The following is an 18444-nucleotide window of genomic DNA, read 5'->3' as shown; positions in this document are numbered from 1 at the left end:
TTCGTTACTATGTACGCTCTCACGATCTACACAATCCTTCCATTTATAGAATGGTCACCGATATTAGTAGACATTCTTTATTCGTTCGCCGCCCCTGTTTGCTCCGTCCCTTTTCTCTTCGCCTACATTCACTCTTGTCTTCCCTTCAGTTACCACCTTTATATGTTCATGTAGCATCTCACTTTTCCCTGCCCCCCTGGGAAGTTCCAGCTGTTCGGGTCTGTTCTTTCTCACTCCCTTGCTCGAAAGCTCAACTGCCTACGGTGGCTTCCCGCTCTCTTTTTCTTGATCACTTCCACTCCCATTCTCATGCCACCGCTGTGTACACAGATGGCTCTAAGTCTTCAGACGGCGTCGGATTCGCAGCAGTGTTTCCGGACAGCGTCGTACGAGGGCATTTACTATCTTCAGCTAGCATTTTTACTGCTGAACTGTATGCCATTCTTGCAGCACTTATTCGTATTGCATCTATGCCTGTGTCATCATTTGTAGTAGTCTCAGACTCCCTTAGTGCTCTACAGGCTATACGAAAATTTGATACATCTCATCCCCTAGTTCTCCGTATCCAACTTTGGCTACGCCATATCTCTACCAAACATAAAGATATTGTTTTTTGTTGGGTCCCTGGTCATGTCGACGTACAGGGCAATGAACAGGCAGACACTGCTGCGCGGTCAGCAGTATATGACCTACCAATTTCCTATCGAGGTGTTCCATTTCTGGACTATTTTGCTGCAATAGCTACCCACCTTCGCACCCGTTGGCAACAACGTTGGTCAACTCTGCTCGGTAACAAACTTCATTCTATTAAACCGAGCATAGGTTACTGGCCGTCTTCTTGTCATCAGTGCCGAAGTTGGGAGACCACTCTCTCCCGCCTTCGCATTGGCCACACTCGTCTTACTCATGGGTATCTCATGGAGAGGCACCCTGTTCCTCTCTGTGAGCAGTGTCAAGTTCCAGTATCGATTAGCCACATTCTGTTAGACTGCCCTCTCTATCAACGAGCACGCAGAATTTACCTCCAACGTCGTCTTCGTTCTACTACTCTCTCTTTACCTTCCCTTCTTGCTGATGGACCCTCCTTTAATCCTGACTCTCTCATTGACTTCTTGACAACGACCGATTTACTCCACAAACTCTGATGATACTTTTCGCACTCCCCTCAGCCCTTTCTGGTTCAGTCTCTTGCTGCCCTTTACCCTTTCACCATCCACTGCCCCGCTGTTATCCGTAACCTGTTGCTCATCCATCTCCCTTTTGCCACCTGATGCCCTCACTTCCTTCCTGCCCTGCAGCGCTGTATAGTCCTTGTGGCTTAGCGCTTCTTTTTGATTATAATAATAATAATATATGGTACATTGTACCATATGGTACCACTCTGCCATACGATACCATTGTACCATATGATACCATTGTACCATATGGTACCATTGTACCATATGGTACCCATATGGCACAATGGTACCATATGATTCAAAACCATAGAATTCATCTTCATCTCCACTTCCATCAGTCTTAGAACTGTAAGTTGTGAAGAGAGTCAGAATTCGCCCAGAGAGTGAGTGTAGGGCCAGAGCTTTTGCCGCCAGGCATGATGAACAAAGCTACTTTGGCAGCGTTCCCACTATGCCATGTGGGTGTCCAGATTTTTTCTATGGTGTGCACGCTGACCACCCAGACCCATTCTCTCAGATGTAGGCCTACCAGCCTTCTCGCACTAAATTTGATGCCACTAGAATTTTGGCGTAGATCTACGGTTTGGACCCTGAACGTAAAGCCTTAGATCTACGGGACGGACCCTGAAAGGGTTAATCCACATAATCCTTGAATTTACACATTCATATTATCTTATCTCCTTCCATAACTGATCCTTCAACATTATTGCTACCCCTTCCTTAGCTCTAACTCTCTCAGATACTCCAGATTTAATCCCATTTATTTCCCCCCACCGAAACTCCCCTACCCCCTTCAGCTTTGTTTCGCTTGGGGCCAGGACATCCAACTTCTTTTCATTCATGACACCAGCAATCATCTGTTTCTTGTCATCTGCACTACATCCACGCACATTCAAGCATCCCAGTTTTATAAAGTTTTTCTTCTTCTCTTTTTTAGTAAATGTTTACAGGAGAAGGGGTTACTAGCCCATTGCTCCCGGCATTTTAGTCGCCTCATACGACACGCATGGCTTACGGAGGAAAGATTCTTTTCCACTTCCCGATGGACAATAGATGAAATAAAGAAGAACAAGAGCTATTTAGAAAAAGGAATAAAACCTAGATGTATGTATATATATATATGCACGAGGAAAAAAGGTATATCGGCAACACTTCTGCAAGCGACAGGACTCAGTGTTGAAGTCAGGTGAGCATCCAGCACTAACTTCGAGGTCTTATATCTCGGTAAGTACTGGTCCTAAAAAATTTTTGTTGGTCTTACAACACAGAAAATTAACCTCTTTATTTTTTTTTTTAAATATTCGGAGTGCTGGGGGAGAAAACATAGATCTATGTTTGGACAGTTTAAGGGTTAATAGATGATAGGCTAAATATGTTATCAAGCATTTATATGCATTGAAAGTGAAAAATGGCTATGTTTCACATTACAGTGATCTTTGGTGTAAAGTGAAAGGACACAAGTGCAACTAACGTGACATTTCATTGTGGCAACGTTTCGCTCTCCAGGAGCTTTGTCAAGCCGTTACAAACAGTACATGGACACAGAGGGTATATTATGTTACCCAAGTAATAGCTTTTATATCCTTTGACTCATGTACGAGTTAATTGCTCTACCCTATTGTATTACTACTACAACTTATGTCACTACTACTACTACTACCTCTAGTATTGCACCTCACTCTGAGCCTATATATACCCTCTGTGTCCATGTACTGTTTGTAACGGCTTGACAAAGCTGCTGGAGAGCGAAACATTGCCACAATAAAATGTCACATTTGCTGCACTTGTGTCCTTTTACTTTACAAATTGTCGGTAATTCTACCAACATTATTATGATCTTTGGTGTAGAGCGGTAGCCTGGAACCTAACCTGCTATATTAGCGGGGCCCTACAGTAGCCTGGAACCTAACCTGCTGTATAAGTGGGGCCCTACAGTAGCCTGGAACCTAACCTGCTGTATTAGTGGGGCCCTACAGTAGCCTAGAACCTAACCTGCTGTATAAGTGGGGCCCTACAGTAGCCTGGAACCTAACCTGTTGTATAAGTGGGGCCATACAGTAGCCTGGAACCTAGCCTGCTGTGTTAGTGGGGCCCTACAGTAGCCAGGAACCTAACCTGCTGTATTAAGTGGGGCCCTACAGTAGCCAGGAACCTAACCTGCTGTATAAGTGGGGGCCTACAGTAACCTGGAACCTAACCTGCTGTATAAGTGGGGCCCCTACAGTAGCCTGGAACCTAACCTGCTGTATTAGTGGGGCCATACAGTAGCCTGGAACCTAACCTGCTGTGTAAGTGGGGCCCTACAGTAGCCTGGAACCTAACCTGCTGTATTAGTGGGGCCATACAGTAGCCTGGAACCTAACCTGCCATATAAGTGGGGGCCTACAGTAACCTGGAACCTAACCTGCTGTATAAGTGGGGCCCCTACAGTAGCCTGGAACCTAACCTGCTGTGTAAGTGGGGCCCTACAGTAGCCTGGAACCTAACCTGCTGTATTAGTGGGGCCATACAGTAGCCTGGAACCTAACCTGCTGTGTAAGTGGGGCCCTACAGTAGCCTGGAACCTAACCTGCTGTATTAGCAGGGCCCTACAGTAGCCTGGAACCTAACCTGCTGTATAAGTGGGGCCATACAATAGCCTGGAACCTAACCTGCTGTGTTAGTGGGGCCCTGCAGTAGCATGGAACCTAACCTGCTGTATAAGTGGGGCCATACAGTAGCCTGGAACCTAGCCTGCTGTGTTAGTGGGGCCCTATAGTAGCCAGGAACCTAACCTGCTGTATAAGTGGGGCCCTACAGTAGCCTGGAACCTAACCTGCTGTATTAAGTGGGCCCTACAGTAGCCAGGAACCTAACCTGCTGTATAAGTGGGGCCATGCAGTAGCCTGGAACCTAACCTGCCATATAAGTGGGGCCCTACAGTAACCTGGAACCTAACCTGCTGTATAAGTGGGGCCCCTACAGTAGCCTGGAACCTAACCTGCTGTATTAGTGGGGCCATGGAGTAGCTTGGAACCTAACCTGCTGTATTAGTGGGGCCATGGAGTAGCTTGGAACCTAACCTGCTGTGTAAGTGGGGCCCTACAGTAGCCTGGAACCTAACCTGCTGTATTAGTGGGGCCATACAGTAGCCTGGAACCTAACCTGCTGTGTAAGTGGGGCCCTACAGTAGCCTGGAACCTAACCTGCTGTATTAGCAGGGCCCTACAGTAGCCTGGAACCTAACCTGCTGTATAAGTGGGGCCATACAATAGCCTGGAACCTAACCTGCTGTGTTAGTGGGGCCTTACAGTAGCCAGGAACCTAACCTACTGTATAAGTGGGGCCCTACAGTAGCCTGGAACCTAACCTGCTGTATTAAGTGGGGCCCTACAGTAGCCTGGAACCTAACCTGCTGTATTAGTGAGGCCATACAATAGCCTGATACCTAACCTGCTGTGTAAGTGGGGCCCTACAGTAGTCTGGAACCTAACCTGCTGTGTTAGTGGGGCCATACAGTAGCCTGGAACCTAACCTCCTGTATAAGTGGGACCCTACAGTAGCATGAAACCTAACTTGCTGTATAAGTGGGGCCCTGCAGTAGCATGGAACCTAACCTGCTGTGTAAGTGGGGCCCTGGAACCTAACCTTCTGTGTAAGTGTGGTCCTGGAACCTAACCTACTGTGTAAGTAGGGCCCTGGAACCTAACCTGCTGTGTAAGTGGGGTCCTGGAACCTAACCTGCTGTGTAAGTGGGGCCTTGGAACCTAACCTGCTGTGTAAGTGGGGTCCTGGAACCTAACCTGCTGTGTAAGTGGGGTCCTGGAACCTAACCTGCTGTGTAAGTGGGGTCCTGGAACCTAACCTGCTGTGTAAGTGGGGTCCTGGAACCTAACCTGCTGTGTAAGTGGGGTCCTGGAACCTAACCTGCTGTGTAAGTGGGGTCCTGGAACCGAACCTGCTGTGTAAGTGGGGCCCTGGAACCTAACCTGCTGTGTAAGTGGGGCCCTGGAACCTAACCTGCTGTGTAAGTGGGGCCCTGGAACATAACCTGCTGTGTAAGTGGGGCCCTGGAACATAACCTGCTGTGTAAGTGGGGCCCTGGAACATAACCTGCTGTGTAAGTGGGGCCCTGGAACATAACCTGCTGTGTAAGTGGGGCCCTGGAACCTAACCTGCTGTGTAAGTAGGGCCCTGGAACCTAACATGTTGTGTAAGTTTATTTTAAGGCTGGCCAAAATGCTCTGCATAACCAGGGACTTTCCATGAAGTGTGTTAATAATGTCATCTTTTTCTGAATCTTTTGTAAAATTATACTTTGTAGAAATATGCTTTAATCATTAGCAACTTTCTTCTGTTTTATAGAGTTGAAGGAAACAATTGAGCGTGTGGGAACAGAATTCAAGCAGAAAATAGTGGATTCCATTCAGAACACTTGGAACCGTCTCTACCAGCTGTACAGTGGCACTCCTGCCAGCCAGAGCCTACACCAGCACGTTGATGAGGTGAGTCACACCAGCCACCTTCGTTGATAAGTTTAATGGCATTCCAACACTTATGTTGATGATAGTTGTGTTAATACCACCAGTTATGTTGATGTTGGTGCCAGCACTTATGTTGTTGATGTTAGTGTCATCATTTGTGTTGTTGTTAGTGTCACCAGTTATGTTGATATTAGTGTCACCGGTTATGTTGATGTTAGTGTCACCAGTTATGTTGATGTTAGTATGACCAGTTGTGTTGATGATAATGTTATCACTCATGCTGGGTGTGACTTTATTATATACATGCAGTGTCTTTTACAATGGTTTGCTTCAACTATTGGTTGTTGCAGGCACTAGCAGATCATCTGTACCCGGAGGAGGAGGAGGATGGACAGCCAGGCAGCGGAGGGGAGCTGAAGATTCCAGTGGGCTGCCTCAACCAGGGCCGGAGGATAGATTACGTGTTGCAGGAGAAACCTTACGAGAGTTTCAATGAATACATCTTTGCTCTGCAAGCTCATGTTACTTACTGGTGAGATGATCTTGATAATTTCTAAATGTCACAGTGTGTACAGGCATTCCTCACCTAACGGCCGAGTTCTGTTCCTACGACTAGGTCGTTAAGCAAATTGATTGATAAGTGAGGAGTGTCATCATGGGAGTTATCAGCAGGAGTTATTAGGAGCTGCAGAGGGGAGGGCTAGGTAAGGGAGATGACGGCGAGGAAATGGAAGGACTTGGGTGTAGCTTTCCAGAAGAATCCCATTAGTGTGGTGTGCTTTGTTATTTTCTTGTTTTTTTATTCATAAATTTCATGATAGCATTGTAAAAGTTCATTTACCATTCCATTTTTGTGAAGCATTCAGCATTCGGATTCATACCTTCTAGTTCTAATATAGCAACATTTACTTTCCAGAACCAGTTAACCCCTTCACAGTGAACTTCTTTTGTACTTCTTCCATTCTTTGCTCCTCTTCCTCTTCCAAGTGCTTCTGAACTTCCAACTCTTATTAAATCTTCATAGTTAGCTCCCCTTTGACATGTTACACTAGTTTTTCAATATCTTCTACTTCAACATCTAAATTAAGCACACTGCACTACCATTCCCATGACCAAAGTTCTTGTACAGCTTACAATACTGACTGGTTAGAAAGTTGGTCATAAGTCCAAGCGGTCATTAAACAGGTAGGTCTTTAAGTGAGGAATGTCTGTACTTGTAATGTACCTCCAATTTTCCTGTTAACTAAGAGCTTCATTGACAACAGTTATCCTTAGAATGTGATTTCACATACTGCAAGTTTGTTGGGACACAATTCAGAAAGTGTGATTAGAGTTGTTTAATGTGTTCCCTGATGGCTGGGCAGTGCACCTTCTTGCCATTGGTGCTAAGTAAAGAAAAAGCCATTGTCTGTAGACACCATTGTTCCTTATCTAATGTTGTCCAGAATTTATTTAACTTATAAATGTGAAAAGTGGGTTATAATAAAAGTGTTTTAGTACCCGGAGAAGTGAAAAGAGACAGATGGATAGAGAGGAGATGGATAGAGAGAAGGAGATGGATAGAGAGAAGGAGATGGATAGAGAGAGAGAGAGAGAGAGATAGAATAAAGCTAGGGATCCTTAACCTAACCTTGTCAAACCCTGTGCCAAAAAAAAAAAAATTGATTTTCAAAGATGTTAAGTGAGTGTTTAGGGAGTTGTTTTGAACCTAGTGAGAAAGTAATTGTGATAGGGACATGAATGCTAAAGTGAGAGAAATGGTTGTAGAGGGCATGTTAGATAATCTTTTTAACATATCACTACAAACTGGCATAGTGCCTGATAAGTGGAAAATGGCAAATGTAATACCTATTTACAAGGCAGGTGACAGGTCCTTGGCTTCGAACTATAGACCAATAAGCCTTACCTCCATAGTGGGAAAATTTATGGAATCAATAGTTGCCGAAGCAATTCGTAGCCATCTTGATAGGCACAGATTGATTAATGAATCTCAACACGGTTTTACAAAGGGGCGTTCCTGTCTTACGAATTTACTAACTTTTTTCACTAAGGTGTTTGAGGAGGTAGATCATGGTAATGAATATGATATTGTGTATATGGACTTCAGTAAGGCTTTCAATAAAGTTCCACACCAGAGGCTATTGAAGAAACTTAAGGCACACGGAATAGGAGGAGAAATTTTTTCCTGGGTAGAGGCATGGCTGACAAATAGGCAGCAGAGAGTTTGCATAAATGGGGAAAAATCAGAATGGGGGCACGTCACAAGCAGTGTTCCGCAGGGGTCAGTGTTGGGCCCATTGTTGTTCACAGTTTATATAAACGACATAGATGAGAGAATAAGTAGCGACATAAGCAAATTTGCTGATGACACCAAAATAGGCCGTCCAATTCATTCTAATGGGGACACTAGAGCACTCTAGGATGATTTGAATAGACTGATGCAATGGTCGGAGAAGTGGCAGATGCAGTTTAATATTGACAAATGCAAAGTTCCAAATGTTGGACAGGTAAATAACCATGCCATATATAAACTAAATAATGTAGATCTTAATACTACTGATTTCAAAAAGGATTTAGGAGTTCTGGTTAGCAGTAATCTAAAACCAAGACAACAGTGCATTAGTGTTCGCAATAAAGCTAACAGAATTCTTGGCTTAATATCTAAAAGGATAAATAATAGAAGTCCTCAGGTTGTCCTTCAACTCTATATATCCTTGGTTAGGCCTCATTTAGACTATGCTGCTCAGTTCTGGTCACCGTATTACAGAATGGATATAAATGCTCTGGAAAACGTACAGAGGAGGATGACAAAAGATGATCCCATGTATCAGAAATCTTCCCTATGAGGATAGACTGAGGGCCATGAATCTGCACTCTCTTGAAAAGCGTAGAATTAAGGGAAATATGATCGAGGTGTATAAATGGAAAACAGAAATAAATAAAGGGGATGTAAATAGTGTGCTGAAAATTTCCAACGAAGACAGGACTTGCAGCAATGGTTTCAAGTTGGAAAAATTCAGATTCAGGAAGGATATAAGAAAGCACTGGTTTGGTAATAGAGTTGTGGATGAGTGGAACAAACTCCCGAGTACATTTATTCAGGCTAAAACGTTGTGTAGTTTTAAAAATAGGTTAGATAAATACATGATTGGGTGTGGTTGGGTGTGAGTTGGACCTGACTAGCTTGTGCTGCTGGGTCTGCTGCCGTGCTCCTTCCTTGAGTGAAGGTGGCCAGACTGGGTGAGTCATTGGGGTAATCCGGGGGGTAAGGACATGGACCTGCTCTGCATGGGTCAGTAGACCTGTTGCAGTGTTCCTTCTTTCTTATGTTCTTATGTAAGACACACTTTTCTTCCCAGCAGAAGTCTTGGAAAATCATCCTGTGCCTTGTATGCTCAAGGCGATGGGCCAAGGGTAGGCTCTGGGTTACTGGCAAGTGGTGTTTTATAAATGAACTTGTAGTTCAACATAGCAATCAAGTTGTAATGCTCATGCACCTTATGTGCTAGAAAATACAGTAATACGTATTTTAAGAAAAAGAGAATGAGTATACGAAATACGTACGGTGAAATGACGGCAGTTTGTTGGGGTACATAGCACAGCCTCTCCTCACTTAACGACGTACTCGTTTACCAACGCTTCAGACTTACGACAGGCTCTCTGACCAGTATTCATACCTGTATAATGTATTTTAGAGCTGATTTCCTCTGTTCTGTTCATTACAATATACAGTACATTGCTGCATAAACATTTAAAAATATACCAGAAATGTTATAAATGGTGTATAGGTAACATTAAAACAATATCAAAGATGGTTGACACAAATCCACTACCATTATAGTATGCTCCGCATTTAGTGACAAATTCATTTATCGACGGGGTCTTAGGTCCCTATCCATCGTTAAGTGAGAAGAGGCTGTACTGTATCTTGGAAAGGATGCCTACTGATTTGGAGATATTTCTTAGATATATGCTGGATCTTCTTTCAACCAACTGGCCGTATCCCAGAAAGAAATACGAAAGTTCCTCTTTATAATTTTAGTAATTTATACAGGAGAAGGGGTTACTAGCCCCTTCCTCCCTGCATTTTAGTCACCTTTTATGACACGCATGGCTTATGGAGGAAGAATTATGTTCCACTTCCCCATGGAGAAATATGCTGGATGTGGGAATAAAATTTAAGATTACAGTGAAGGTGAAGACCTAGAAATTGACCCTCAGTGTTGTAATGGGGAAACCATTTATTGATATGTTAGGTTGGTATTTAAGGCTCTGTTTCAAAACAGCATGAAGTTAGTTTTGTCTATATTAAGAGCAAGTTTGTTGGCCATCATCCAAGTAGATACTTTTGCAGCTCATTTATGTGTCTCTAAGTATAGCCAGGTTTGAGTGGGAGAGGACATTAGTAGTGTTGTTGTGAATAGAACTGGTTGAAGGAATTGGGATGCATTGGGGAGATCATTGATGTAGATGAGAAAGAGGAACAAAACACTTAAAGAATACACTTCAATGCAATGGTAAGTGATGTGGATTGTCAGTGGGGAAAAGAGCTGTGTACCACATGTGGTATCTAAATTTTTGTACACAACCGGGGGTGGATCTACTATGAAACTAATGAAGCTTGAGCACCAGGGCCCCTAATCCCAGAGAGGCACCAGAAGTGACTTTAGTCCACATTGTGTAAACATTTTTGGTCTACTGTACGATAAATGGTTGCAAAGGCCCCCCCATAAGAGTTCAAGTTTTCGGGCACCAAATATGTAGGTTTGCCACTGAAACTTAATGAAACTACATATAGTACTAATATTTTGCATAATGTCTAGGTTTCTATGCTTTATTAGACTTTTTTTTTTTATCTGCTCTGTGTGAAGTGAGTTGAGACAAAATTGCAGAAAATTGTGTTGTGTTGTGAGAAAATTTGCTGTAATAATAAGTTTTTGAGAGAAGTAGTGTCTTAATATTTCTTGTGCTTTTACATGGTGAAATAGAGCATCTGTATTGTGTACATTGTTCTTACCCCATAATTTTGAGAGGACATTTTAAATGAGGTTTCAATCTACTTTTGACTGTTATTAAGTGACAACTTAATAATGATCTAGAAAGTACTACAACTTCAAAAGTTTCTTTTCCAGATTGTGAATTAGTTGTGAATTTTTCCAGCCATGGTATTGAGACTTACTTTTCATATTTATCTGTTACAGGGAGTCAGAAGACACTATGCTCCTCATGCTAAAAGAACTATATGAGCCTCAGGGAATTCTTTGTGATGCAGAGATCAACAGGAAGCAGATACCATCAACAAGCCAGCTTGGGTTGAATGGTGACCCTGGCTTGAGCTCTGCTTCACTGAGTCCTTCCACTCCCCCAGTCTCTCGTGCTAGTCCCCCGCAGCTCGTTCCTACTGATTACAGCGACACAACCTCTCATCTCACCGAGCCAGTACCACTGCTCTCTGCCACCATGTCTAGCCCTGTATTACCATCTGTTATGCTACCACCCATAAACTCTGCGCCGTCTGGCACATTGAATGAGGGACCACGGGTGATCAGTGGACGGCCCGTGGTGGACGTAACCTTACAGCAAACGGTTGGCATGGACCCTACACTCAGACCAGTCGACAAACCTGTAGTTGGCCCACCACCTAAGATTCCAGGTGGAACTTTTGTTAGGACGTCTCCTTTCAGAAGATGAACCACAGCTGAAACTTGCTTTTAAACACATTGAAAATTAAAATTGTTTTTCAGTACAATATTTGCATGACTGTTATATTGTTATTTAAAAATATTTAGAAGAATTTATTTTCTGAGTACATAATGAAAGATTTATTTATGCTTTGTACATCAAATAGCACAGATTTAGTGCAGTAAATCCTCATATTTGTAGCATTTTTTTTTTTTAGAACAAAAATAAAATAGAAAATTAAGAATTTGTATATTAATTATTGTAGGTTCAGTTAATGTAATCAGAATTACCCCATTTTCATATGCAGTGTAAGTAACCAGTTACAAGGAAATAACAGATGAATCTTTTGTTTGACATTATTGGCTACATTTTTAATTCAGTGCTTAGAATGTTGGTGACCCTTTACTCTGTAAGTTGTGTGGTCAGAGACAATACACTCAGTAGAGTAACCTTTACTTTCTGTAAATTGGAGCTTATGGCCAGAGAGACAATACACTCAGTAGAGTAACCTTTACTTTCTGTAAATTGGAGCTTGTGGCCAGAGAGACAATACACTCAGTAGAGTAACCTTTACTTTCTGTAAATTGGAGCTTGTGGCCAGAGAGACAATACACTTGGTAAAATTGAACAAAATTGTTTTGCTGTAATTGCACATGCAAAATAGGTGTTCCAGCATGTATAGAGCCATTGTCACCAATAATTATATTGCTAAGAGCTTCATCTAGTGTCAGTTAGTATGGTATTAAAATATTTTTTTTTTTTATTATCACACCGGCCGATTCCCACCAAGGCAGGGTGGCCCGAAAAAGAAAAACTTTCACCATCATTCACTCCATCACTGTCTTGCCAGAAGGGTGCTTTACACTACAGTTTTTAAACTGCAACATTAACACCCCTCCTTCAGAGTGCAGGCACTGTACTTCCCATCTCCAGGACTCAAGTCCGGCCTGCCGGTTTCCCTGAATCCCTTCATAAATGTTACTTTGCTCACACTCCAACAGCACGTCAAGTATTAAAAACCATTTGTCTCCATTCACTCCTATCAAACACGCTCACGCATGCCTGCTGGAAGTCCAAGCCCCTCGCACACAAAACCTCCTTTACCCCCTCCCTCCAACCCTTCCTAGGCCGACCCCTACCCCGCCTTCCTTCCACTACAGACTGATACACTCTTGAAGTCATTCTGTTTCGCTCCATTCTCTCTACATGTCCGAACCACCTCAACAACCCTTCCTCAGCCCTCTGGACAACAGTTTTGGTAATCCCGCACCTCCTCCTAACTTCCAAACTACGAATTCTCTGCATTATATTCACACCACACATTGCCCTCAGACATGACATCTCCACTGCCTCCAGCCTTCTCCTCGCTGCAACATTCATCACCCACGCTTCACACCCATATAAGAGCGTTGGTAAAACTATACTCTCATACATTCCCCTCTTTGCCTCCAAGGACAAAGTTCTTTGTCTCCACAGACTCCTAAGTGCACCACTCACTCTTTTTCCCTCATCAATTCTATGATTCACCTCATCTTTCATAGACCCATCCGCTGACACGTCCACTCCCAAATATCTGAATACGTTCACCTCCTCCATACTCTCTCCCTCCAATCTGATATTCAATCTTTCATCACCTAATCTTTTTGTTATCCTCATAACCTTACTCTTTCCTGTATTCACCTTTAATTTTCTTCTTTTGCACACCCTACCAAATTCATCCACCAATCTCTGCAACTTCTCTTCAGAATCTCCCAAGAGCACAGTGTCATCGGCAAAGAGCAGCTGTGACAACTCCCACTTTGTGTGTGATTCTTTATCTTTTAACTCCACGCCTCTTGCCAAGACCCTCGCATTTACTTCTCTTACAACCCCATCTATAAATATATTAAACAACCACGGTGACATCACACATCCTTGTCTAAGGCCTACTTTTACTGGGAAAAAATTTCCCTCTTTCCTACATACTCTAACTTGAGCCTCACTATCCTCGTAAAAACTCTTCACTGCTTTCAGTAACCTACCTCCTACACCATACACTTGCAACATCTGCCACATTGCCCCCCTATCCACCCTGTCATACGCCTTTTCCAAATCCATAAATGCCACAAAGACCTCTTTAGCCTTATCTAAATACTGTTCACTTATATGTTTCACTGTAAACACCTGGTCCACACACCCCCTACCTTTCCTAAAGCCTCCTTGTTCATCTGCTATCCTATTCTCCGTCTTACTCTTAATTCTTTCAATTATAACTCTACCATACACTTTACCAGGTACACTCAACAGACTTATCCCCCTATAATTTTTGCACTCTCTTTTATCCCCTTTGCCTTTATACAAAGGAACTATGCATGCTCTCTGCCAATCCCTAGGTACCTTACCCTCTTCCATACATTTATTAAATAATTGCACCAACCACTCCAAAACTATATCCCCACCTGCTTTTAACATTTCTATCTTTATCCCATCAATCCCGGCTGCCTTACCCCCTTTCATTTTACCTACTGCCTCACGAACTTCCCCCACACTCACAACTGGCTCTTCCTCACTCCTACAAGATGTTATTCCTCCTTGCCCTATACACGAAATCACAGCTTCCCTATCTTCATCAACATTTAACAATTCCTCAAAATATTCCTTCCATCTTCCCAATACCTCTACCTCTCCATTTAATAACTCTCCTCTCCTATTTTTAACTGACAAATCCATTTGTTCTCTAGGCTTTCTTAACTTGTTAATCTCACTCCAAAACTTTTTCTTATTTTCAACAAAATTTGTTGATAACATCTCACCCACTCTCTCATTTGCTCTCTTTTTACATTGCTTCACCACTCTCTTAACTTCTCTCTTTTTCTCCATATACTCTTCCCTCCTTGCATCACTTCTACTTTGTAAAAACTTCTCATATGCTAACTTTTTCTCCCTTACTACTCTCTTTACATCATCATTCCACCAATCGCTCCTCTTCCCTCCTGCACCCACTTTCCTGTAACCACAAACTTCTGCTGAACACTCTAACACTACATTTTTAAACCTACCCCATACCTCTTCGACCCCATTGCCTATGCTCTCATTTGCCCATCTATCCTCCAATAGCTGTTTATATCTTACCCTAACTGCCTCCTCTTTTAGTTTATAAACCTTCACCTCTCTCTTCCCTGATGCTTCTATTCTCCTTGTATCCCATCTACCTTTTACTCTCAGTGTAGCTACAACTAGAAAGTGATCTGATATATCTGTGGCCCCTCTATAAACATGTACATCCTGAAGTCTACTCAACAGTCTTTTATCTACCAATACATAATCCAACAAACTACTGTCATTTCGCCCTACATCATATCGTGTATACTTATTTATCCTCTTTTTCTTAAAATATGTATTACCTATAACTAAACCCCTTTCTATACAAAGTTCAATCAAAGGGCTCCCATTATCATTTACACCTGGCACCCCAAACTTACCTACCACACCCTCTCTAAAAGTTTCTCCTACTTTAGCATTCAAGTCCCCTACCACAATTACTCTCTCACTTGGTTCAAAGGCTCCTATACATTCACTTAACATCTCCCAAAATCTCTCTCTCTCCTCTGCATTCCTCTCTTCTCCAGGTGCATACACGCTTATTATGACCCACTTCTCGCATCCAACCTTTACTTTAATCCACATAATTCTTGAATTTACACATTCATATTCTCTTTTCTCCTTCCATAACTGATCATTTAACATTACTGCTACCCCTTCCTTTGCTCTAACTCTCTCAGATACTCCAGATTTAATCCCATTTATTTCCCCCCACTGAAACTCTCCTACCCCCTTCAGCTTTGTTTCGCTTAGGGCCAGGACATCCAACTTCTTTTCATTCATAACATCAGCAATCATCTGTTTCTTGTCATCCGCACTACATCCACGCACATTTAAGCAACCCAGTTTTATATTAAAATATCTAGGTTAAATATTATATTATTATTATTATAATCAAGGGGGAAGCGCAAAACCCGGAGGATTATACAGCGCCTGGGGGGGGATGTGGAAGGCATTCAGGCTTAATTCGGGGAACTGGAGCACAGATCCAATTCCCTAAATCAAGAGCCCCTCACCAACATCAAGGAACCTTCCTTGAGGGGTTTAAATATTATAGATTTAATTATTTTTCTAGTGAGATATTACATTCCTTGGACAAAATTGGTGGTTTGGAAGCAAATTTAAATGTTATCTTAGTTTAGTTTTTGACACTGAAGCTACAACCTGCAGAAGAAGCTGCATGTTATGTTCCAGGCAGCCACAGTCCATTATAAAATCATAATAGCCCAGGACAGACCAATGCATTGTTTAAAGTTTTCTCTCCATGTTGTAGGTTGTGAATTGTTTCTGACAAATGGTATTGTGACTTTTATTCATCTTTCAAATTTTTTGAAGAAATTTCTACTATAGCCTCCTTTGAACATATGAAAGACTTTAAGGAATGAACTGGGCTACATAGGTAGAGTTTTCCTATTCAGTGTTTTGCAATGCTTGTATTGCTGTTGTGTGATCCTAAACTGCTTCAGTGTTCTTAGTGCCCTCATGATACTGTTTGTCTTACACTGTTCCTACTTGTAAGCTTCCTCTCTTATTCTTCCTTATGTGGTACAGCCTCCACTGACTCAAATATTGCACAACAATAATACTAAGTAAATCATTGAAAAAGTAAAATCTAAACCTGATGATGCAGTTGTCAGTTCTGTAGTTCAGTATTTATTTGTCTTAACAGTTTTAAATTGTTGATACTTTTTGTGTTAACTTTAAGTGCAACATTTCTTAATAATCTAAATCAGATATATGAGGGTCCACTGTACTGTAGTATGTTATTTTGGTGTGCTTAATGTTATTTATTTATTTTGTTACTATGATTTTTATAGTACACTGTTTAATACAGTATCCAGACAACTTTGTTAGTAGTTTATCAAAAGAAATTTTAGAGTACAGTTTTTCTTCTAAATTTGCTAGTTGACCCAACAATCACTATGAGAAACTCTACTTTATCAACCTAGGTACAATGAGTTTATATTTTTGTACTGTGTCTATCAATATGATTAAGTTAGTCATAGTTCTTCATATGTCTATAATTAAAAAACAAATAATAAAAGGTCCAGCAAGTATGTACTCACCTTTTTGTGGTGCAGCAGCCAAGTCTCAGTTCCTGGTCCTGCCTTTTATACTGGCTGTCAGGGCCTCCAAGAGAAATTTTGCAAGGCAGAGCAAGACTGCTTTGGGGCCCCTGGGGGCAGGCTGAGGCTTCTTTCAAAGTTGATAATTTGAAGTCCAATAAAACCATTGGTAAATTTTCATAAATGCTTTATTTCCTATGCAGCAGACTGACCAAATAAGATATACTTTATTTTTTTTTTAACACGTCTGCCGTTTCCCACCAAGGCAAGGTGACCAAAAAAAAAAAGAAAAGCTCAAAAAGAAAGAAAAAACTTTCATTATCATTCAACACTTTCACCATCACTCATTCATAATCTCTGTCTTTGCAGAGGCACTCAGATACGACAGCTTTGATGTCCCTCCAAACTGCCAACATCCCAAACCCCTCCTTTAACCCTTTCAGGGTTGGTCCCGTCATACTACGCCAAAATTCTAGTGCCTTCAAATCTAGCAGGAGAAGCCTGGTAGCCCTGCATGTGAGAGAATGGGTCTGCAGAGTCAGTGTGCGCAGTATGAAAAAATCGGGGCACCCGCATTGCATTGTGGGAGTGCTATTTCAGTACGCCTTGTTTATGATGCCTCACAGTAAGAAACTCCTCACTCCCTGGTGAATTGGGACTCTTTGTTTCCAAGTGATAGTTCAAACACAGATGGAAGTGTCAGTGAAGGTGAATTTCATGGTTTTGAGGAGTTTGTGAGCAAAAGTAATGCCCATAATACTGGTAAGAGTAATGAAAACCCAGACGACTCTCAGCCTTCCACCTCTGATGCTGAGCTGTCTTGTTCACATTCAGTTGTACCAGAACGAAAGAGGAAACTCATATTTTCCAGTGTCCAGGACTCGTATGTGAGCCATGGCGATGACAGTGATAGTGCATATGTGCATATGATATTGAAGCTCTTGAAAATAGTTCCTGTAGCAAGAGTGAGGTGGAATATTCTCTCCAATGTGCATATGATATCGAAGCTCTTGAAAACAGTTCCTGTAGCAAGAGTGAGGTGGAATATTCTCTCCAATGAAGTGTCCAGAGGGCTGAGGAAGGGTTGTTGAGGTGGTTCGGACATGTAGAGAGAATGGAGCGAAACAGAATGACTTCAGAGTGTATCAGTCCATAGTGGAAGGAAGGCAGGGTAGGGGTCGGCCTAGGAAAGGTTGGAGGGAGGGGGTAAAGGAGGTTTTGTGTGCGAGGGGCTTGGACTTCCAGCAGGCATGCGTGAGCGTGTTTGATAGGAGTGAATGGAGACAAATGGTTTTTAATACTTGACGTACTGTTGGAGTGTGAGCAAAGTAACATTTATGAAGGGATTCAGGGAAACCGGCAGGCCGGACCTGAGTCCTGGAGATGGGAAGTACAGTGCCTGCACTCTGAAGGAGGGGTGTTAATGTTGCATTTTAAAGACTAGTGTAAAGCACCCTTCTGGCAAGACAGTGATGGAGTGAGTGATGGCGAGAGTTTTTCTTTTTCGGGCCACCCTGCCTTGGTGGGAATCAGCCAGTGTGTTAATAAATAAAAAAAATAAATGTATTCTGGTAGTGTGCCATATGCTATTCCAAGGGGAAGGAGTACATCCTGTGCCCATACAACAGGAACAGATAGTGAAAATGAAGATATTGTTACAATTGAGATCCCCTCAAGGGAGGTTCCTTGATGCTGGTGAGGGGCTCTTGATCTATGGAACTAGATCTGTGCTCCAGTTCCCTGAATTGAGCCTGAATACCTTCCCCCTCCCCCCCATATGTGCTGTATAATCCTACGGGTTTAGCGCTCCCCCATGATTATAATTATAATAATACAGTTGCGATAAATAATGTGCTTGCGTCATCAGATGGTGGTGTCATGCGCCATGAGGCACCGGCAGCGGCCCATGCTGGAAGCCACACTGCTGACTCAGCGCAGCTACAGCAAAGCCCACCCTCACTAACCCACCCACCA

General features: G+C 42.5%; 1 protein-coding gene across 11 annotated transcripts in view; it reads left to right on the top strand.

The window, feature by feature from the left end:
* The window catches only part of LOC128690789 (phospholipase DDHD2), a 247367-nt gene extending 235800 nt beyond the window's left edge, over nt 1-11567 (top strand). For all 11 annotated transcript variants that reach the window (XM_070088148.1, XM_070088146.1, XM_070088144.1 and 8 more), the window contains 3 exons: nt 5523-5662; nt 5992-6173; nt 10843-11567. In XM_070088148.1, coding sequence (XP_069944249.1) covers nt 5523-5662; nt 5992-6173; nt 10843-11332 — 812 coding nt within the window. In that variant the 3' untranslated portion in view covers nt 11333-11567. The remainder of the gene's footprint in view (nt 1-5522; nt 5663-5991; nt 6174-10842) is intronic.
* The last annotated feature ends 6877 nt before the right edge of the window (nt 11568-18444 follow it).

The sequence above is a fragment of the Cherax quadricarinatus genome, chromosome 24 (assembly GCF_038502225.1).
Source record: "Cherax quadricarinatus isolate ZL_2023a chromosome 24, ASM3850222v1, whole genome shotgun sequence".
In the NCBI taxonomy this organism is placed as follows: domain Eukaryota; kingdom Metazoa; phylum Arthropoda; class Malacostraca; order Decapoda; family Parastacidae; genus Cherax; species Cherax quadricarinatus.
The sequence above is the reverse complement of the archived record's forward strand: the minus strand, read 5'-3'. Positions and strand labels throughout refer to the sequence as shown.